At 36.3% G+C, this 22,923-nt stretch overlaps 3 protein-coding genes and 1 pseudogene across 3 annotated transcripts; all 4 read left to right on the forward strand.

Annotated features, from left to right (window-relative positions):
* The first annotated feature begins 2,262 nt into the window (after positions 1-2,262).
* LOC149387128 (copper transporter 1 pseudogene) lies at positions 2,263-2,520 on the forward strand (annotated as a pseudogene).
* A 2,808-nt stretch (positions 2,521-5,328) lies between these two features.
* On the forward strand, positions 5,329-8,508 carry LOC149387129 (cytoplasmic tRNA 2-thiolation protein 1). Its single transcript, XM_089624712.1, has 10 exons — positions 5,329-5,599; positions 5,713-5,827; positions 6,172-6,314; positions 6,478-6,597; positions 6,792-6,904; positions 6,998-7,090; positions 7,184-7,224; positions 7,492-7,558; positions 7,664-7,775; positions 8,204-8,508. The coding sequence occupies exons 1-10, from the start codon at positions 5,489-5,491 to the stop codon at positions 8,354-8,356; spliced, it is 1,068 nt and encodes a 355-aa protein (XP_089480838.1). The 5' UTR covers positions 5,329-5,488; the 3' UTR covers positions 8,357-8,508.
* Positions 8,509-10,357: 1,849 nt separating this feature from the next.
* LOC149387130 (uncharacterized) lies at positions 10,358-17,590 on the forward strand. Its single transcript, XM_089624215.1, has 3 exons — positions 10,358-10,960; positions 11,408-11,840; positions 17,204-17,590. Exons 1-3 carry the CDS (start codon positions 10,401-10,403, stop codon positions 17,585-17,587), a joined length of 1,377 nt encoding a protein of 458 aa, XP_089480341.1. The 5' UTR covers positions 10,358-10,400; the 3' UTR covers positions 17,588-17,590.
* Positions 17,591-18,482: 892 nt separating this feature from the next.
* LOC149387131 (2-oxoglutarate-dependent dioxygenase 19-like) lies at positions 18,483-22,870 on the forward strand. The gene is made up of 4 exons (XM_089624507.1): positions 18,483-18,827; positions 20,016-20,251; positions 21,520-21,850; positions 22,492-22,870. Exons 1-4 carry the CDS (start codon positions 18,531-18,533, stop codon positions 22,732-22,734), a joined length of 1,107 nt encoding a protein of 368 aa, XP_089480633.1. The 5' UTR covers positions 18,483-18,530; the 3' UTR covers positions 22,735-22,870.
* Positions 22,871-22,923: the final 53 nt, after the last annotated feature.

Consider the following 22,923-nt stretch of genomic DNA (forward strand, 5'->3'; position numbering starts at 1 on the left):
GATATTATCTCCTTCATTAATGGTTAGGTGATTGGCAACCTAATTATTTACCAAATATTTTCATCTCGTTGCTATTATATATTCGATCATAATATTTTTCTCCCCATAATATAGAATTCTTAAGATGATAGCTGCTGCACCCAATCTCTTAAAAAAAAAAAAAATCAAGACTTGAACTTTCAATCTTTATTGTCGTCATCTCTCCTGAGATACGGAGACTCCGGTGATCTTATTAATTAATGGAGGACTCTCAACCCAGGAAAATGTTTCAATAATCAAGATTTATTAGATCTTATTTTTGTATCGCCCGATCTTTAATTCATCAAAGTGGCTTTTATATTTCTTCATATCTGAATCTCAGATCTAAGATATGGTTTTCTTTGAGCGTGGATCTCAGCCAGACAAAAATCATAAAACCCCAATCTATAACAGGTAAAAATCGGCGTTTTCGCTCGTAATTCATATATTAATCTGATAATGACTGGTTATCTGCATAAACGGTTAACCCATAAGTTATTTGGTTGTATTTATGATTGTTTGTGATCCGCTTTTCAGCTTTTTCCTGTAAAAGTTATTTAATTTCATTTGCGCTATTATTGTAATCTAAAAGAATTCTTAAGATGATACTTTCATTGACTTCATTCATATCATAATATATTTTTTGCCAGAATAGTACATTAGTAATGTATATAATAAAATAATTTTTTTTAATGTTAAAGTTTGTATTCTATGTGATTTCTTCGTTCTTTTTTTTTCTTTTTTTCTTTTTTTTTATAAGAATTGAATGTGGAGATTGGAGCGGGGAAAATGAATAGCAAGCTTGTTATGTTGTAATATGATGTTATATGTGTTGTTACAGTTTAGTACATCTATATTGGATTTTTTGGTTGTTGTTCTTGTTTAAGATAAGAATGACTACTACGTTTCCTTAAAAAAAAAAAAAAAAAAAAAAAAAAAAAAAAAAAAAAGAATGACTACTACGCGTACTGTTTCTCTTGCTCGTCTAAAAATTAGACGTTATTTATTATATTTATTTGGTTTTTAAAGCAAAGCAGGTGACGGGTATACCCCAAAATATACAGGTAAAAATAACTATATCCGCTACCCATATTTAGCCATTTAAAAAAAATATTGTTAATTTTTTTTAAATAAAAAAATTTATTCAATGTCATGTAACATATCAAGAATACCACTTGCTCTTTAATATGAATCTAGTGTTTCCATTATATACCAATATTTCTCCGTCACATATTTCTTAGTTATCAAATGTGAGATTTCTATTTAAAGTAATTATTTTCAAGTTTTTTTTTTTAAAAAATATTTTATAGAAGGGCTCCTCACATATATATATATATATATATATATATATATATATATATATATTAATAAAACTAAACAATTTAGATTCAAAACTCCAGATGAAAAGTGGATCAAATTATATAATCACAACAATACAACAAAAATAGCGGGTAAAAAAAATGAAAATTAAAACCACTCTGATTAAAGATTCGGTGGTACAAAAATAAAAAATGTATGAATTATTGAAATATAAAAATTAGAGAAAATAAAAAACAATAAAATCATCCTCCATTGAACAAGCTCGATCGATGTTAATGTGCACGACAAAACTGACGATAAACTTAATAGAAATCAACGAAGACACGTAGAAGAAAAAAGAAGAAACACCTATTTTTAGGACAAGAGTCCTTTTATGATAGATCACCAGAGTCTCAAGCCCAAAGGAGACGGCGACACTCAATTTTTTTAAATCAGAATAATTTTGTTTCGAGGAGGAAGAGAGAGAGATTTTATTTTTTATTTTTATTTTTATTTTTAATGTTAACGAGCCATGTATTAGTTATTTCGTTACTTTGTAATCTTGCCATTTCTAGTCTGCTTAAAGTGTAGATTTCCACCGGTAAATAAATAACGAGCACACTTGCCATTTTAGTCTTATCCTTATCCTGAATCCTGATGCACTCATCATATATAGTGTATTTATTTCCCTCAATTGACAGGATGTCAAATTTTTCCGTCTGGAATTAAGAACGGGCAATTAAAAAAAATACAAGGACATTTACATCATTATCAAATTAAAAAGACTCTTGACTTGAACTAAGGTATGAGCTGCCCTGTTCTCGTGTTGTATAAAAGGTTATTTTGTATACTAGTCCAATCAGCTCACTAATATTAGAAAAATAGCTCAAATTCGTATAAATTAAGGGAATAGTCCAACTAACTTAAACTACCTAAATTACTCACATGTACTTTCTCGCTCTCGTCTTCGTCTTCGCGCTCGCCATCGTCACCGAGTGGCTCTCCCACTCACGCCTCCTCAACACGCGCTCCTCCGCCTCCGGCGCCATCCTCGTTATGCTCATCGTCATGTCCTTTAACGGCGGCGTCTTTCTCGTCGCCATCGCCGGTCACGCCCTTGGGTTCGTGGTTTTCGGTAGCTGTTTTTTTCGGAGCAGCGATACTGAGAAAGTCGTCTTTGATCTACCGCCCATGGGCTGTTGAGTCCGTTACGGCTCTATCTACCCTCGATCGATCGGTTTGTTGAATTGTTGAGCTATTTTGTTGATTCAGTGCTAATTCCCGAATCAGTTAATTAATTAATTGACTGAATTGAGTTAGGTTAATTAATTAACTGATTGGTTGAATTAAGAATTAGCTTAGATACTGATTTTTTTTAGTAAAGTTCATTTACTAACTGATTGAATTAGGAATTAGGTTAATTAATTGAATGCTTTGAATATGAATTGACTTAAATTATGATTTTTGTAATATTTTTGTAAATTTTCAATCAAAACATTTAGTTAATTAATTAACATAACTCAATTCAGTCTATTAATCAATTAACTGATTCGTGAAGGATATAATTGTCTGATAAGAAAAAATGAGTTATTTCCTTAATTAAATGAAACTTGGGCTATTCCCCTAATAAATAAGAAGTGTAAAATGGGTTAGTGACAACAAATTTATACATATATATAAATTGAATAACTACATTGTCCTTATAAATTAATTTCTAGTACTTAAGAACTTAGAAGTACACGTAGAAAAACAATAATCCATTCAATACAGTTTAGCAGAAAGGTCAAGGAAGCAATTAAAACTATTGACTCACGGAAATTAGAAGGTCAAAATTAAAATGGATTGAAAAGCAAAGTTTCAAATGATCACAAAATGTCATATTTTTCCGTCTGGATATAAGCCGAAAAGTTTTTTTTTTTTTTTTTTTTTTTTTTTTTAATGTATAGTCGGCAATCAATATTTTTACTGATTTGTTAGGAAAGGATATATGTGATTTGGATGCTTAATTACCTAGTTTGGTCCTATTCCAACCCGTAACATTAATTGGTGTCAATTTATTTTAACCCACACAAAAAATCTCTTTTATATTTTAATATATTGTTTTCTTTGATTTGCATATCAACTTCTCTTCTTTCTTTTTTTTTTTTAGAAATTATACTCCACGGATTCTAAAGTGATGTTTTTATTTCCTACCTATTATAGGCACTAATTGTGACCTCAACCCATTGTATGTATTTCATCATCTCTAAAGTCGTTCTATTAGATTTCCCTCTTATGTAAAAATCTCATTGTCTTACTATGATAAACAAAACCCACAGGCTCAATATATATATATATTTGGTTTACTTATAATAATAGCTCAAGTTTTTCTAATAGATAATAAGCATAAAATTCAAGAGTATAGATATTTTACATTTCTCAATAAGATAAAATGGGACTTCAAGACGATAGTGATTCAAAAATTAAGTATCAAATAAAGCATTGTGTGTAACTTTTGACGAACAAAATATATACCACACAAAAATTCGAGCAACTCACTGGCTCTTTCGAAAACAATCGACGGTTAATTAATGAACAAAACTGCTAGAGAATAAGCCACCATAGAGAAAAAGTTCAAATGTTTGCACTGCCAAGAAAACAACAACAAAAAAAAGTCGAACTAAGAACTTGAGAGATGACTAAATCATTTCCGGAACACAAAAATTATCAAAGTATAGGGACAAAGAATAAAAGCTCAAGCAAACTAAATTCAAAAGATAAACTAAACTAGGCAAACCCCATGCGATCAAGAATAAAACACATAATTTCAAAAAACAAAAATTATTTATAATTCTAAAACTAGCATCCCTTCTAAAAAAAACACGCCACAAGAATCAACACTAAACACCACCAATGCACGATAAGGGTCGTGCAGGAACGGACCACAGAGTCGAGGGAGGCGGAGGGAGAGGACGACCGCGACGACGTTGACATGGTCAGAGATAAAGGCGTAGAAGGTGTGACTGGATCCTAGGGAGTGGCCAAAAGAGGGAGTGGCCAACCTATCATAATTTTTAAAAAAATTAATAATAGATGATTACCTATAATAATTATAAAAAAACGTCAAAGAAAAATGTAAGTTTTCGAGACAGCTAAAAGAGTAAGAGAAGAGAGAGAGTGAAATAAGAGAGAGAGAGAGAGAGAGAGAGAGAGCACAATAACAAATATGTAAAGGAATATTTTTTTTTATATCTTGATAGAAAACATCCAAATACTTTTAAATTTCCTAGATTCAAGTTTTTTCCTAAAACTTGTGTGTTTGACGCAATAAAATCTGACCAAACGTTTTTGGTATCTCCTCCACTTGATCCCATATTGCACAAGCCCACATCTCTTTTTCAATTTTTTTTTTACTCGGCTTGGCTTTTGATTCTACATGGCCTGACCAAGATATTTGCCTCTTTTGCTGTTTCAAACTCGGATGTTACCAACTCTCTAGACGAGGACCCTCGTTTCATAACTTTGCCCATGACTTTTGGGCCCGTACGACTGCTTATCAACAAGACAACAAAGAAACATAGATTGTTGACCGGTGAGGCCATGTCATGCTTGCAACCCGGCCAAGGAAAAGTGTTGCGCTCCTACGAAAGCTTCAAGGGAAAGAAAGGAAAATATGACGACTTCAAGATCGGAAATGATCTCGTTGATGTTATGGTCTTCAATTCACCAACGATCAGTGTTGGACCCGTGAAAATAACCCTCCGTCAACATAAGTAGTTTTCTTTTCGAGTGGGCGAGTGAGCGATCTTGTTAGATGCATTTTTGTATCTTTGTTATTGTTTATTTCTAAGAGTTTTTGTTTTCTTTAGATTAGATTGCTTCATGCTCTTTTTTTATAGACTTCCAATTTATAATGTTGGAGTATTCTTCCACGTTGAATTTATATATTTGCTCTTTATTCAAAATCAATAATAATACATATTTGGTTCTTAAAATATAGAAAGTTTTTCCTTAAAAAGTGATTTGATACTTGTGACTTGTGAGGCACGTGCCGCACACTGCATACACGTGCCTTCTTCTGCGAAGACGAAGAAGAACTAAAAACGGCGGTCCTGCAGATTTCTGATTTTATGGTTGAATTGAGTTTTCATCACCCCCAAATAGTTCGAAGGAAAACGAGTAAAAGAAATTAATGGAGAAAGAAGAAGCTAACGGAAAGCCCAGAAACCCAAGTGGGGTTCGATTGTGTTGTCTCTGTAACCAGAGAAGACCTGCGCTCAAGAGACCTAAAACCCTCGACCAGGTATCGCTTCTTTGTTTCTCTGCCGGAATAGATAAGGAAAAAAAAACCCAGAAAATTTGGGTGTTTTGAGAATTGTATAATAAGGTTGTTTTATTGTGAACATACGATTGAAGATTTGCAGGGAATGTTTCTATGAGGTTTTCGAGGAAGAGATTCACCAAGTAATTGTCGAGAACCAGCTGTTTAAGCCTGGTGAACGAATCGCCATTGGAGCTTCCGGTGGAAAAGGTTTCTTTCTTTTTTCTACTAGTTGAATGTTGGTGGAAAAATCCACTGGAAGAACTTTAGGAGCAGAGAGAGGTCAGAAGTGAAATTGAGAACGAAGCTTTAGAGTTAAAGTTGAAAACTTTTGGAAGTTTAGGAAGGAAAATCAAGTAAAGCTATACTAGAAATTCAAGTCGACTGTTTATTTAACCTTTGCTTGATTTTACAATGCTAAATTTAAATAAACATATTTCGTTATGCATTGTTCAGCTTACTTAGTTCTTGTTAGAGGGTTAACTGAGTTGAATTGAAAAGCACTTGTGATCTTCTTTTTGTGTTCTTATTAGAAGTTGGTGTGTCTTTTGTAGATTCTACGGTGCTTGCTTATGTGCTATCAACGTTGAACAAGAGACACAAGTATGGTCTAGATCTCTTTCTCTTGTCTGTTGACGAGGGCATTACTGGTTATAGGGACGATTCGCTTGACACCGTCAAACGAAATGAAATACAGGTAAGAACAATTTTTAAATTTTTTTTAAGTCCACAGTTTAAATCCATGTAAGAACAATCGACTTTCTGTTTCTGTTTTTGTTTCTAATAAAAAAAACAGATTTGTTCTGCTTACGATTTTGGCTTTAAATGTGTAATCCTAATCCTGTCCGTCTTTATTTCAGTATGGACTACCCCTTAAGATTGTGTCGTACAAAGATTTGTACGGATGGACTATGGACGAAATAGTGAAGATGATTGGTCTGAAGAACAATTGCACATTTTGTGGTGTTTTTCGCCGCCAGGTAACTAAATCAATTATAAAACTAGTCTGTTATCTGGTTATTCTGCCTCTAACCTTACATTTGAAGGAAAATATAAACAAAAGAAGAAAAAAAAAACTTCGGACTGTATTTGTAACACAGCTAAAAAACTTCGGACTGTATTTTGTATTGAAGAAAATGATTTTTATATTATTTTATTTGTATAAATTTTATAGGCACTTGATCGCGGCGCTGCTTTGTTGAAAGTGGACAAGGTCGCGACCGGACATAATGCAGATGATATCGCTGAAACGGTTTTATTGAACATATTACGAGGCGATATTGCTCGGTACGCATTAATAGTATCGAGTTCTCACACTTGTTCTTACTTTATAAAACACAACACATTTGAGTCTCTGTTTTTTTTTCCTTTCCCATTCAGATTGGGAAGGTGCACTGCAATAATAACGGGTGAAGATGGACCGATCCCACGATGCAAACCCTTCAAGTACACGTACGAGAAAGAGATCGTGATATATCCTTAAAAAACAATTTGATTATATTCGATCGTTATAATTTTGCTATTGAGTCCAGATGGATTGCCAATCCTTAACCGTGTGTTTTGCACGTATGCCTATTTCAAGAGACTGGACTACTTTTCAACAGAATGTAAAATTTCTCTTCTTATGATATCGATTCTAGCTTTGAATTTAATCCTTTCTTAATTTCGTATCTCATAATAGATAGGTCACTTCAACAAGCAATATCTTTGTAATACTATGATTATGTGTCTGATTTTCTTTTGCATAATGAAAATGAGATTCTTTGTACTCAGGAAAAAAAAATGCAAAATATAATTTTTTTTAATTTTTTTTGGCCAACAAGTTGTAATGTACTAATTTTGATCTCACAGAGTGTTGGTTTCCAATGTATCAGGCATTTACTCTCCCAATGCGTACCGTGGTTTTGCTCGAGAATTCATCAAGGATTTGGAAAGAATAAGGTTATTCCTTTCTGTGATTTTTGAAAATTCAATTCATTTACTTTCGATCCCATTTTTTTTTCCCTTTTCCTTCTGTTCTCTTTTCACTCAATTACCAATCCACAGACCGAGAGCAATACTCGACATCATTAAATCGGGAGAGGATTTCAGGATCTCGACTTCCACTAAAATGCCGGAGCAAGGGACATGTGAACGCTGCGGTTACATTTCAAGCCAGGTAATCAATCATTATCAACACACTATTTCATCAAGTAAAGTCTTGGTCTTATAGTGTGTGTTGAGGACATGGAAAATAGGAGGAAAAGGAAAATGAAATCCCTTGTAATATTTGGACAACATGAGGGAAAACAGGAGAGTATATCTATAACTAACGAGCGTATTTCATTTTCCATAGAAAATCGGGTGGAAAAATGAAATCCATCCAAATTTTTACATGTGGGACCCCACGTTTATGTCTATTTTCTCAAGTTTCCCCTCTTTTGTTTCTCTCTCATTTTCCATGACTTCCAAACACAACATATAGAATTTTAATGTTTCCTCCTATTTTCCCCTTCCCTTCCATGTTCATTTCCTGTCGCATTTTTTGGGTTCCAAAGAGAGCCATAATAAAATTGGGTGACTTGAATCGTTTGTTGTGTGTGGTAGAAATGGTGCAAGGCATGTGTGTTGCTCGAGGGATTGAATCGGGGTTTGCCAAAGCTCGGAATCGGGCGTAGTAGCCGAGGCTTGGATAACGACCGTAAGAAAAATCCAGTCAAAAGCATCGAGACCAAGCAGTGCGGATCTTTGGACTTCTAATACTGAAAACCGCTCGCACAAGTATGGTTCAAATTTCTTATCACCATAATGATTGATTGTTCTGGCCTTAGATAAGGATGGTTCAAATATACAAAGATGGAGAAATGTATAATGTTATTACCAAAAACATGGTTATTTTTGTTTAAGGACTAGGCTTCTTGTCACGATGAGGATGGTTCTTTCCTTATCATGTTTGTTAATTTTTGTGTTGATTTCTTTTTAATAATTTCACTAATAACATTTTTGAACTATAAATTATAAAGAGAAAAAAAAATTGTTTTGTTTTTTTGTTTTTTTAAATGAAGGGTTTTCCTCGAGCAAATTAATTCTTACATTATGTTTGGAACTCAGAAAATGTGATGGGACTTTTGGTTCAGCCAATTTTAACATTTCCAGTGCTTGAGAAGCCACCGCCCATTTATTTTACATTTTTCCTTTATTGAAAGATATGAACGGGTACTATGTTGAGAGAGATAGCCGAGGTAGGAAATGAGAGAGCTGTTTAAAACTTCAAAAATACAAATACGAGGAAAAGTAAAAATTTGAAGAAAAAATAAAATATAAACAAAATGAGAATCCTCCTAGTGTTTGGAAGTCGGTAAAATACGGAAGAAAATGAAGAATGATGTGGAGTAGAAAGAAATTAACATGGATCCCTCTAGATTTAGTTGGAATTCCAATAATTTCTAATTTTTTTTCCCTATTTAGACCCTATATATTTTAATTTTTACGTCTACATTCCGATTCTATCTCCTTTTGGCATCGCCATTTAACTATTGAATTCAATACACTTGACTGCCTTTTCTGTGTGTGTGTCAGACTTGGGGTCCTTTGAGTATGTCAATCACTAATATTGAAGTCCAAATAATAAAACAATTATTGCGAGAAAATAAGATCTGGAGTAAAAACCGCGCAAGGAATAGCAGATCATGCATGAAGTGGGTCATTAATGTTTTTCACGTACCACGTTTGGCGGACCCAGAAGATCATCATTATTTTTTGTCTGCTGTCATGTTGGGTTTTTTTTTTTTCAAGGATCAGAATTGTGTCGACTCTTTTTTTTTAAATAATGCTTTTTATTTCACTTTTGTGGATAAATTATAACTAGATCGCATGAAGTCGATTTCTTAATGTTTTGACTTTCCTCGCTTCAAGGACCAATGAATTAATTTATGATTCATAAATATCATGTTTATGTTTGGTCATCAATTGTCATGTTTATTTGTTTATACTATTGGCAAGTGTTATAGGACTATATATATATATATATACACATACATACATACATGATACATATATAGATAGACAGATATGGAGATATCTAAGTTAAACACCTCTAGTTACACATCTTAGAATAGTACACCATATCGAGCTTATTGTTGTGTATTTATCTGTTTAGTAAAATAATTAACAATGTAAGCGATTCCTACAGGAACACTCTTTGTTTAGTTGCTGCTAGTAAAAAAGATAAAGAATTCTAGTTGTGCTCGAAAGTCCTAAAAGACGCGGTGTCACGGTCATTTTTCAAAATTCAAATGCTCTCTCAGGAGTTGAAAAATCTATAACTGATTCTGTTCAGCTAATTATATATATAATCTTAAAACGAGTTTCACTGCAAGTTCAATATGTTTGTGTCATAAGTCATTACTTTTTCTTTTTTTTTAATATTATGTCGACCTAGCTAGAAAAATTACAATATATGCCACTGAAGACAAAAAACATGAATAAGTATTGAATATAATATTTCGTGGCAGTAGAGTTAAATACATACTATACTACGTTCACGTTGATCACACATGTAAGTGTACAACAAGCTCTCGTAATCACATGGGACTTGCATTTGCATAGCACCTATATTATTTATTCACTCTTAAACCGCCTATAATACCAACAAAGTTTCAAACAATTCTGTTTATATTTTATTTATTTGATTTCAACAATGACTAATCTTACATCACATATTCTTGACTTCTATAATTATTACACTGAACATATAGAACATACAAAAACGTCAGTCACAATATTTCAATAAAACCAAACCGCCATGTCCAAGTCATCATCTCACCGGAGCAGCAACAACTCTCTCTCCTCCGTCAGATCGTCACTCATCTCCGCCGTCGTAGTCGTCGCGTTCCTCATCTTCCTCCACGTCCGGTCCCTCCACGTCACCACCACTTCCAGTCTCTCCGCGGAGACCCGCTTATCGCCGGAGCTTCTAGAAGATCGGCTCCGCCGCTCGGTGACGTTCCTGCCTCTGAAAGACCTCCGGTACAGCTCCGCCGCCTTGGCGGGCCACACCTGGTTCATGAGCTCCCTGGAAGACCACCGCGACAGCGACGGCGACGTCCAGCACCAGCGCTTCCCGTCGCCGGAGTCCGCCGGGAGAGTCCTCTGTCTGAAAGGAAGGGACGACCATGACGGCGCGTGGAACTCATACGCGCTGGCGTGGCCGGAGACCCTCCCGGAGAACGCCACGGTCTTGCCGGGGCTCACCTTTGTGTCCTACAACCACTACGACTACGAGAACATCTGGCACGGCCTCTCCGCCGCCGTCCCCTTCGTCGCCTGGCATCGCTCCGGCGGCTGCAAGGCGGCGCCGGACCGGTGGGTGCGGTGAAATTGCTTTTTAGTCCTTCAAATATGTTATTCATTTATTTAATTATTCATTTATTTTTTAATTGATCTTAGCATACTTAATATATATTTTTTTAATTTAGCAAAATTAAAGAAATTATGCTCTTATTTTATTACTTTTCATCCGTGTAGTTTTGAATTTTGACGCCGTAAATATCTTTAATCACGCCATTGAACTTTTCATTTTTTTCCACTTCCTAAATCTCGTCCTTAGCTCAACATGAACTAATAATAATTCTAACAATTACGTACATATAACAAATACTAGGAAACGAATCAACTCGGTTTTAACTTTGTACATTAAAATTTTATTTTATTATAATAGAATCGTTTAATTCTCCCAAAATGTACAAATTAGCTCTCCCAAAATGTCTTTTCCATATTAGCATTTTTTCATTTTTCATTGCCCCCCGCTAGGTGGGTGTTGTACCATTGGGGAGAGTTAAGGGCTAAGATGGGTCCCTGGCTGAGGACGCTCATGGAGGCAACTTTTGACGGCCGGTCTCCGGTGGTGGAGACATTTTCCGGCGGTGGCTCTGACGTGACGGATCCGGCACCGGTGTGTTTTGAGGAGGCGGTGGTGGCGCGGCACAACGAGGGAGGGATGTCGAGGGATCGCCGGACCGCCGTGTATGATCTCATGCGCTGCAAGGCTAGGGTTCACTGTAACGTCAGCGCCGCCGCCGCCGCGAGGGGTCATGAGATTGGGATGACTGTGTTCATGCGCACCGGTCCAAGATCGTTCAGGGACGGGCCCGCCGTGCTTGATATTTTCCGGCGGGTTTGTGCCGCCGTGCAGGGTTGCCGCTTCAGAGTCGCTTACTCTAGTAACTTGACGTTTTGTGAGCAGGTAATATTTTCATTTTTATTTATTTTGCTTCTCGAAATTTGTTGAATATATTATACTGTTAAAATAAACGACATACATGAGTGATTGTCGTTTTATCTTACAGCCTCCTTGATGATGTGGTAATCCTATCTGCATCAGAATGACACCGTTAGAGTAGAAAAGGAATCCTAGGAAAATAGACAGCTGTAAAATAGAATTACCTTTTACATTATCTTTTCATATATTTTCTTGTAACCCTAGCAGTCCTTATTATTGCTTATATAAGGAAAGCATCAATAAAAGAATATTAGAGCTGTTCACCATTCATCTCCATTGATTCTATAATTTCTATATGGTATCAGAGCTGAATACAGCTCAACAGAAATGGCAGAACAGAACCCAGAAATCAACCAAGAAGTCCTGGACCCTATCCCACAAAACAACCCAGAAAACCTACCAGAAATACCTCAACCAGTCATAAACCCTGGCCATCAGGTCCTCACAATCAGACTCTCTGATTCAAATTACCTGTTGTGGCGTCAGCAAGTCTCAGCCGCAGTTAGAGGTCATGGCCTCACTGCCTTCCTCACAGGCTCTGCAAGACGACCACCAGAGACCCTAAATGGGCTCCCAAACCCAGTTTTTGATCACTGGGAAAGACAGGATCAACTCCTAGTCTCTTGGCTTCTTGCCTCCATCAGTGAAGGTGTTCTGGTCACCACTGTTGGTCTGAACACTTCTCACGAAGTATGGTCAGCCCTTGAACAGGCTTTTGCAGGTCAATCGAAGGCAAAAATACTGCAGTACAAACTGCAGGTCCAAACAATGAAAAAAGGAGCCATGACGATGAGAGAATACCTTACCAAGATGAAGACCTGTATGGATTTTCTGGCATCTGCAGGTCACAAGCTCCAAGAAGAAGATCAAGTCCTCCACATCCTTGCCGGCCTTGGGAGTGACTATGACCCGGTTGTAGTCTCCATCACCACCAGATCCGAGGCGTTCACCACCAATGATGTTGGCTCGCTCCTTCTCAGCTTTGAAGCTTGGCTTGATAGGTCCTCTGCAACAACTCAGGATTCATCTCTTCCCAGTGTCCATCTCACAACAAATCAGAGGAAGCCAACCACTGTCAACCAAGGCTCGGGCAACAATTCTACCTCAGGACGTGGCGGACGTGGAACCAGCAGAGGAAGAGGTCGCTTCAATCCAAACAATCGCCTCCAATGTCAGATCTGTGGTAAGCAAGGTCATTCAGCGAACAGATGCTACAATCGCTACAACAGCTCATACATGGGTAACAACGGAGGAGAAAACTACACCAACAGTGGAAATAACAACAACACCAACAATACTTTTTCGGCGCACAACCCATCTGCCATGGCTGCCATGTTCTCCTCAAATGATCAGGCTGCTGATGAAGCTTGGTATCCTGACTCGGGAGCAACGAACCACGTCACAAGCGATCTCAACAACCTGAATATGGGTTCTGAGTACAGAGGAAACAACAAGGTTCAGATCGGGAATGGTAAAGGTCTACTCATTTCTAATATTGGCTGTTCTACTCTTACACAAACAAAATTTTTTTCAAAAACCCCAAAATTCTTTATCCTTCGAAACTTGCTTCATGTCCCTTCCATTACTAAAAATCTTATCAGTGTATCACAGTTTGCTAAAGAAAATAATGTTTTCTTTGAGTTTCATTCAACTTACTGTCTTGTGAAGGATTCAATAACGGGGCAGGTACTTCTTCGAGGGACGGTTAGTCAGGGTTTGTATCAGCTCGACCTTTCACCAGCTCATCATCTCCAACGCTTTCGCAACGCCATCACCAACACCAAGTCTAGTAGTTTGTCTTTAAATTCCCTAAATGTCAATGAACCCACTGTTTACATGGTTCAAAAATCTGAGTCAGTTTCTAGTTACAATAGACATGATGTAATTGAGTGGCATAAACGTCTTGGCCACCCTACAACTCAAATTATCAAAAAAATTGCATCTCTATGTAACTCTTCTATTTCAATGAATCCTTATTTCTGCTCAGCTTGCCAACAGGGAAAATCTCACAAATTACCTTACTCAAAAAGCGAATCCACTGTCTCAAAACCCCTTGAAATAATCCACTCCGACCTGTGGGGACCCTCACCCATCACTTCCAGAAATGGTTATCGCTACTATGTAAGCTTCATTGATGCCTACACTAGGTATACCTGGATCTACTTCCTGAAAACAAAATCAGAGGTCTATGAAGTTTTCTCAAAGTTTAAAACCAAAGTTGAGCTTCAATTAGGTCAAAAAATCAAGAGAGTTCAATCAGATTGGGGGGGGGGGAGAATATAGAGCACTTACAAAGTTTTTTGATACCCTAGGAATAGAACACTTTCTTTCCTGTCCACACACACCCGAACAAAATGGCCTTGCCGAGCGAAAACACCGACACATAGTAGAAACTGGGCTTACCCTTCTTGCACAAGCTCACATGCCTCAAAAATTCTGGGACGATGCTTTTTTCTCGGGCATTTACCTCATAAACCGATTACCCTCGAGTGTTCTACAATTCATCAGCCCCTATGAGAAACTCATGGCTAGAAAACCAAACTACAATATGCTTAAGATTTTTGGATGTCAATGCTTTCCTAACCTACGGCCTTATAATAAGCATAAACTGGAATTTAGGTCCCAGCCATGTACTTTCATCGGATACACACCACAACACAAAGGGTATAAGTGCTTGGCCTCGGATGGGAGAATTTACATTTCTAGGGATGTGTCGTTCAATGAGTCAGTTTTTCCCTATGAACTAACTCAAAACAGGTCATCTTCGGTGAATAAAGAAGCGGATACAAACCTGGCTCAGCGACCCTTGATGGAGCTCCAACCCTCGGTGAAGGTAACAAACATTCCTACTCTCCCTATTCATGAACATGCACCAGTCTCCTCTTCATCCTCTCACCCTGCAAACTCTCATACTACACCTGATAACACAGAAAATGCACCACAAACACCTCAGTCAAATACACATTTTCATGAAATAGAACAGCCAGTAACAGAAACAAGTAGACAAATTAACCAACCTGAATCCCAAAATCAACACCCCATGGTGACAAGAGGGAAAGCAGGAATAAAGAAACCAAAAATCTACAATATTGTTGTGCCTAACCTGTTTGAAACAGAGCCATCTTCGGTAGAAGCTGCCCTATCAGCACCACAGTGGAGGTCAGCCATGCTTGCTGAACTTGAAGCTTTGAAAATCAACAACACCTGGTCTTTGACAGCGCCACCCGTCAACAGAAAGATTGTGGGCTCAAAATGGGTGTTCAAAGTGAAGAGGCACTCGTGTGGGACAGTGGCTCGGTACAAAGCTAGGCTCGTCGCAAAAGGCTTTGACCAAGTAGCGGGATTTGACTACACCGACACTTTCTCACCGGTCGTCAAGCCTGTCACGATAAGAGTGGTTCTGACAATTGCTCTGGCGAGAGGATGGAAAATAAATCAACTGGATATAAATAACGCATTCTTAAATGGAGAGCTTACCGAAGAAGTGTACATGGCGCAGCCACCAGGCTTTGAGGTCTCCACCAACTCTCACCAAGTTTGTCGGCTCCACAAAGCCATCTATGGGCTTAAGCAAGCACCACGCGCGTGGTTCGATAAGCTCAGCTCAACTCTCATCCAGCTCGGGTTCATTGGCTCAAAAGCAGACACTTCGTTGTTTGTAAAGTTCACGAAGTCCTCGGCAATTTACCTGCTCGTCTACGTCGACGATATTATCATAACAGGAAGTAACACTAAGGAAATTCAATACCTAATCTCGATGTTGAATCGCATATTCTCATTGAAGGATTTAGGACCTTTGAGTTATTTCCTTGGAGTTGAAGTTCGATACTCGGAGAAAGGGATTCACCTGTGCCAACAGAGATACATAACAGAACTTCTTCAACGAACAAAAATGGTAGAGGCAAATCCTCTTCCTACACCAATGCTGAGTGGTCTGCGATTGTCGGCTCACGATGGGGATCCGGTGATTGACGCTACTCTATATCGTAGTGTAGTGGGAGCCTTGCAATACGCTACAATAACGAGACCAGAAATCAGCTTCAGCGTGAACAAAGTAAGTCAGTTTATGCACTTACCTCGTGAGCCACACTGGAAAGCAGTAAAGCGGATTCTTCGGTATCTTCAAGGCACGCAAGAGTTTGGGCTCACCTTACACCACTCCAAGTCCCTCGACATCACTGGATTCTCCGACTCGGATTGGGCAACTGATGTAGACGACCGTCGATCCACAAGTGGTATGTGTGTCTATTTGGGTAAAAATCTGGTAACCTGGAGCTCGAAGAAACAACCGATCGTGTCTAGGTCATCGACGGAAGCAGAGTATCGGAGTCTTGCCAGCGCCACCGCCGAAATCTTGTGGCTGAAATCGCTTCTCCGAGAACTACGCGTCAACACTTCCAGAAGCCCCATCATCTGGGTCGATAACCTCAGCGCGGTCCTCCTCTCTGCAAATCCGATTCAAAATTCAAGAACCAAACACATGGAGTTGGATCTGTATTTTGTGAGGGAGAAAGTTCTTGATAAGACCCTCCAAGTACGCCATATCCCTGCCACTGATCAAATTGCCGACATCCTAACGAAACCACTGTCTCAGTCCTTCTTCTCCGATCTCAGACGTCGGCTAGGTGTAACATCTCGGGGGAGTTCGAATCAAGGGGGAATGTTAAAATAAACGACATACATGAGTGATTGTCGTTTTATCTTACAGCCTCCTTGATGATGTGGTAATCCTATCTGCATCAGAATGATACCGTTAGAGTAGAAAAGGAATCCTAGGAAAATAGACAGCTGTAAAATAGAATTACCTTTTACATTATCTTTTCATATATTTTCTTGTAACCCTAGCAGTCCTTATACATACACACACGTATAATTACACAACATATCTTATGCATGACCCTTGGTAATTAATTAGATAAGTTAGATATATATATAGATGACTAAAAAACTTTTTAGTCTCAAATTTTTCTTGTAAATATAACTCTTGTAAAAGTTATAAAATTAACATTTTTTTAATTGCATAGCTAATGAACTAATATGTCATAAATTAATGCATCAATTAAATAATATGTCATAAATTAATCGGAGAGACGCACTGAAAAATCCATCAATATATAAGCTATAAGATATCATCTTTAAGTCAATTTGTAAAATCTAAAAGACTCAAACTCCTAATTGAAGTCTTATTACTCATTCATGAATAATTAGTCATATTAGGGGATTTGGATCAAAATTGGATAAAGTAAAATCGACAAATTTCATCTAAGCGTCTTAAATATCAAATATATCAATATTTAATGTGTGACATGGGTCACTATATATATCAGGTGAAGCTGATGAGTTTGACGGACGTTCTGATATCGCCCCACGGCGCACAGCTGACGAACATGTTTCTGATGGACCGAAACAGCAGCGTTATGGAGTTCTTCCCTAAAGGCTGGCTCGAGCTCGCCGGAGTCGGACAGTACGTCTACCGCTGGATCGCCGGTTGGTCAGGAATGCGCCACCAAGGCGCCTGGCGGGACCCACACGGCGTCGACACGTGTCCCTTTCCCGACAACGACCGCCGCTGCATGAGCACCTTCAAGAAGAGCATGATCGGACACAACCGGACCTATTTCTCGCAATGGGCCACCAAGGTGCTCGATGAGGCCAAGGCCCGCTCGTTAATCTCTACTCATTATAATAATAACTCCGTTTGTACTTGTTGATTATTAGGGCTTTTTAAAAAAAAAAAAATTGAATTAGATGTTCATTGCACGAGTAATTTGCGTTGCATGCTTACGAAGTATTTTTCTGGTCATGCAAGGTATTTGATTTGTTATTTTTTAAATTTTTTATTTTTTATTTTATATATATATATATATATATATATATATATATATATATATATATATATATATATTGGTGACCGTTTATTTTTTAGGCTGAAAAAGAAAAGTGATTTTATGAGGATATATAATTATGACAATCAGAACTATAAAATATGAAAAAATAAACACCTCCAATTGATTTTTTTTTTCAACTTTGTTATTGATATATTTATTTTTCCAAAACTATGAATATAATTAGCTTTTGGGATAAAAACTGTTGATGCGAAAATTGGGCCTCTAATAATCACGAACAATTGATAAATTATGTGTCTTTTTAGTTTATAGTCGATGTGGATTTCAAGAATTTATCGTTTAAGAATATAAAGTGAGATCGAGATTTATATAAGTGAATAAATCAAAATGAAATAAAAATATGGAATAATAACAATTATTATAATCCAATACAAGCAAGACTAATGAAAATTATGAAATCAATTATTATTATTATTATTATTATTATTATTATTTTAATTCAAAATCAATATATTATAATAGTATAACATCAATATTATGAATGGCCCAATATTAAATATTTACTAATAGTAACGACGATCCACATGGACTCCTCAAGGATTGGCCGACATCATGGGATTACGTACAATAATTATGGCGAATAATACAAACGTGCACCGACTACATAAATACATGAATATAAGGTTCAACTTGCACTTGTCGCATCACTATAGTACATACGTGTCCGTTTTCTCTTTGTATAAAAATATGTGTGTGTGTCAATATAAAATCATCTCTAGTTTCATCATCTTGTTAGAGTTTGGATAACATGGCTGCAATATTAGCTTCACAGATTGATCGCGATAATCAAATGTCACAAGAAACACACAAAGTGATCAGCGTTAAAACCTTGTCCCAATCACCTGACCTCTCTAATTCTATTCCCGCTTGTTATAACTTCGCAGCCAATAATCCAAACATCACTAGCGACGAAGCTGTTTGTGAAGACCCGCGTGTTCAAATCCCCACCATTGATTTCTCCCTCCTTGCCTCCGGTGATTCAGATCAACGGTCCAAAGTAGTTGCTCAACTTCGCGATGCTTGTGAAAACTGGGGGTTCTTCATGGTGCGTATTTTATTCCTTATATCTCCTACTCATTCAATTAGTAATTTATTTACTTGTCGTATTTTAACACGATTTTAATTGTGTCATAATTATTTATAATAAAAAAAAAAAAGTTGTGTACAGTACACACTGGGCCTCACTCGCTTAGAGCCGCATCTTTACAAATCCAGATTATTTGTTTTTTTTTTCGATCTTTTTTTGGGGTTGTTTTTTTTTTTTTTTTTTATGTTCATCTAATCAAAATAAATCAATTTAATTATGTTAATTTATTCTTAAATAAATATAAACTAATACTTAAAGGACGTTATAGAAATATGGTCAAAAGCAAGCTTTTTTTTTTTGTTTTAGTCAATGTTTGCCAAACTTTTAAAATATTGCCAAACAGATCGATAAGTAAATAAAAAAAGTCTGATTTGCCATTATCTATTAATAAATCCGTCACTTTCTCTCTCCTATTTTTTTTCTACATTTGTTTTTAATAAAAACTTCAAAAAACTATATCTATCTCATATAAACTCGAAATTGAGTGATTCCAAATCCTACGGATTCGTGACGCCGAGATCTTCAAAAATAGATCCATTGTGTTTGATGAAAAATCATTTTTAATACCATAGATGTAGAAAAATCACGTTACTGCCTTATATATGGAAATAACTGAAAATTTTCGGAAATCATCAGAAAATAAATGGAAACGTAAACATGATGCATTAAACATTATTTTTCATCAAACACAATGGGTCTATTTTTGAAGATCTCGGCGCCACGAATCTGTAGAATTTGGAATCACTCAATTTCGAGTTTATATGAGATAGATATGGATTTTTGAAGTTTTGATGAAAAAAAAAATGTTTGAAAAAAAGTAAGAGAGAGAAAGTGACGAATTAAAAAAAAAAAGAGAAAGTGATGAATTTAGAAAGAAAACGTTATATTTATTTAAGGACAAATATGAAATTTAACTCATTATCTTTAGTGTCACCTAATATAATTGACTATTTTTCTAAAACTCTCCCAAACGTGGACTAAATCTCAAACCTTGAGTTTAAGATGATCTAATTAGTTACAAAATTCATAGCTAAATTAATTGATGATATGACTTATTTTGATCGAAGAAACACTGGTGGTATAGATGACAGAGGATCCGGATTCCATACTTATAACTTTTGTAGTCACGTCTCTTACAACATATAGGTGACCAATCACGGAGTGCCGAGTGAATTGATGAGTAGTGTCGTGGATGGCGTTAGAGAGTTTTTTAATCTAACGGAGAAGGAGAAGATAAAGTTCAAGGGAAATGATGTGATGGACCCAATAAGATGTGGGACAAGCTTTAATGCTTCCGTGGAAAAGGTGTTGTGTTGGAGGGATTTTCTCAAGGTCTTTGTTCATCCAGAATTTCACTTCCCCGAAAAACCATCTGGCTTCAGGTACTAATCCAAACATTAATATCAAACCAATTATGCGAAGATAATAAATAATTTATGAGTATACATGTGAAATTGTGATTACATTTATGTAATTTTGAAGAGCTTAATTAATTAATCAAACTATTATCATAACACAAATTTATATTGAAATTTATTAACTTCCCATGCAGGGGCGGACCCAGGTGGTGGGGTCAAGTGGCCTGGGTCCCTTTGGACAAAAAAATTCAGGCTTAAATTTTTTTTTTTTTTTTTTTTCCAGCCTAAACTGAATTTTGGCTCCCCCTTTTTCCAAGTTCTGGATCTGCCACTGTTCCCATGTAAATTTTATTTTAGGCGTAATATATAACATCGACTATAACCGATCGATATTACTTATGAATATACCTTGCATTTGTCAATTTTGAAATTTATATTAAGGTCAGACTCGTTTATCTAGAACTCCAAATATTTTGAAATTTCACCACAAAGGATATATGTGTAAATATAAAAATATCGAGGGACAATAACGTTAAATGAAATTTTTATTAAATAATACAGGAGATAAGACAGGGTAGTAAAATTATTTGGCATGGCAAGGTAGGACTATGATTGCATAGGGTGGGGTCAATATATCTTAAATTGAATGTTATAGCTACGTACGTACATTTATTTGTATCCACGTAAACAAATAAATTAAACAAAACTTAGAATTATTAGATCGTTATATGCAACTTATCGTCCCCTAGTATGAGAATGTAATAAATGCCATCCCATGATAGTAAATATGGGACCCCACCACCTGCTTTTCAGCACATTTGACGTCATGAAAATTAAGTGAACTAATTTGAGAACTCTCCATTAGTTAGAGATGAAAATTAAATGAAATTTTTATTAAATAATACACGAGATAAGACAGGGTAGTAAAATTATTTGGCATGGCAAGGTAGGACTATGATTGCATAGGGTGGGGTCAATATATCTTAAATTGAATGTTATAGCTACGTACCTACATTTATTTGTTTCCATGTAAACAAATAAATTAAACAAAACTTAGAATTATTAGATCGTTATATGCAACTTATTGTCCCCTAGTATATATGAGAATGTAATAACTGCCATTTTCGGCGCACTTGACGTCATGAAAATTAAGTGAACTAATTTGAGAACTCTCCATTAGTTACAGACGATGCTGATAAAAATAAGCATATATAAATTTAGCAAATTTCACTCCGTGACCAATAGTATTTAACTAATGTATATGCCTTTTTTTGTGGTGGTCTTGGAATCAGAGATGTTGCATTAGAATACTTCAAAAGAACCCGGGAAGTATTCAAAGGAATACTTGAAGGAATATGGGAGAGCTTAGGATTAGAAACAAAAGAGAAGCTGTACGATGGCTTGAATTTGGAATCAAGCTTGCAAATCTTCATAGCCAATCTATACCCTCCTTGTCCACAACCAGAGCTTGCCCTAGGAATGCCTCCACATTCCGACCACGGCCTCTTGACATTTCTCATCCAGAATGAAATTGACGGTCTTCAGGTTCAACACAATGGGCAGTGGGTCAACGTCAAAGCCATTCCTAACTCATTCTTGGTCAACACTGCCGATCATCTTGAGGTATAGTATACAAGGGCTGATAGCCAATTGAAATTAATTGTTTTGTGAAAAATCCAAAGTTTGTTTAAAGATAATGAAATAGCCCAAATGTGATCAAATTTACGTTCGAATAATTTTTAAAGTGATAAATTGTTAGTATTTATTATCAAAAGATATAATTGTATTTTGACCAGGTAACTTTTGCTGAAAAGTTTAAATTTTGACTATTTTATATAGCTACATAATATACATATACAGTGGCGGATCCAGACTCGGAAGGGGGGGGGGGGGCCAAAATTGAATTTTGGCCGGAAAAAAAAAAAAAAATTTAAGCCTGAATTTTTTTTTTGGGGGGGCCCAGGCCTTTTGGGCCTTCAACGTGGGTCCGCCACTGTACATATATAGAGATATAAATATATGATAGATATCTATAATATATATGAATGAGTTGGATAGTGAGTGAGTGATTATAAATTCTTATTTTCTTAAACCGTCATGCATAGCGCATAACTTTCATTTTTCATTTGAAAAGGTTATATGCATGTGCGTTATTCTCTTTCGTTTCCAATTTATTTTTCTTTTCATAATATAAACGCGTTTTAATATTTTCTTGAACATATTATTGGCTGAATAAACATTTTCTTGGGTCAATTTTGTAATAGATTTTGAGTAATGGGAAGTACAAGAGCAATATCCACAGAGTTGTTGTGAATCGCGAGGCAACAAGAGTATCTGTGGCAATTGCAAACGGACCATCACTAGATACGGTTGTTAGTCCATTATCAGAGTTGGTCAACAACGACGACCCACCATTGTATTCTGGAGTTACATACAGGGAATACATCAGACTTCAACAGAGCAACAACCTTGATGGAAAATCTATCTTGGACCGTATACGCCTTTAGTTTATTACATATATATTTTATACAATAATTTATGTATTCTAAATTTCTAATCAGTGTGTACCTTTTACGTTGCAAACGCATAGACATTGCTTAAATCTTCATGATTGGAATATGACGTGCCTTCTATCTTTTCCCAGTGAGTAGCGTAATCATCTATACAAAATGTATATACGCTCATGTATACGATGT

Source organism: Urtica dioica, chromosome 8 (genome assembly GCF_054948205.1).
Source record: "Urtica dioica subsp. dioica isolate 48M chromosome 8, U.dioica_male_clone48M_v1_H2, whole genome shotgun sequence".
NCBI classification, from domain to species: domain Eukaryota; kingdom Viridiplantae; phylum Streptophyta; class Magnoliopsida; order Rosales; family Urticaceae; genus Urtica; species Urtica dioica.

Coding starts and splice junctions, on each gene's coding strand:
- LOC149387131 (XM_089624507.1), top strand. CDS start 18,531: ATGGCTGCAATATTAGCTTCACAGATTGATCGCGATAATCAAATGTCA. Junction 20,252..21,519: donor GAAAAACCATCTGGCTTCAG/GTACTAATCCAA, acceptor TCTTGGAATCAG/AGATGTTGCATTAGAATACT. Junction 21,851..22,491: donor ACACTGCCGATCATCTTGAG/GTATAGTATACA, acceptor ATTTTGTAATAG/ATTTTGAGTAATGGGAAGTA.
- LOC149387130 (XM_089624215.1), top strand. CDS start 10,401: ATGTCCAAGTCATCATCTCACCGGAGCAGCAACAACTCTCTCTCCTCC. Junction 10,961..11,407: donor TGCAAGGCGGCGCCGGACCG/GTGGGTGCGGTG, acceptor GCCCCCCGCTAG/GTGGGTGTTGTACCATTGGG. Junction 11,841..17,203: donor ACTTGACGTTTTGTGAGCAG/GTAATATTTTCA, acceptor TATATATATCAG/GTGAAGCTGATGAGTTTGAC.
- LOC149387129 (XM_089624712.1), top strand. CDS start 5,489: ATGGAGAAAGAAGAAGCTAACGGAAAGCCCAGAAACCCAAGTGGGGTT. Junction 5,828..6,171: donor TGGAGCTTCCGGTGGAAAAG/GTTTCTTTCTTT, acceptor TGTCTTTTGTAG/ATTCTACGGTGCTTGCTTAT. Junction 6,905..6,997: donor TTACGAGGCGATATTGCTCG/GTACGCATTAAT, acceptor TTTCCCATTCAG/ATTGGGAAGGTGCACTGCAA.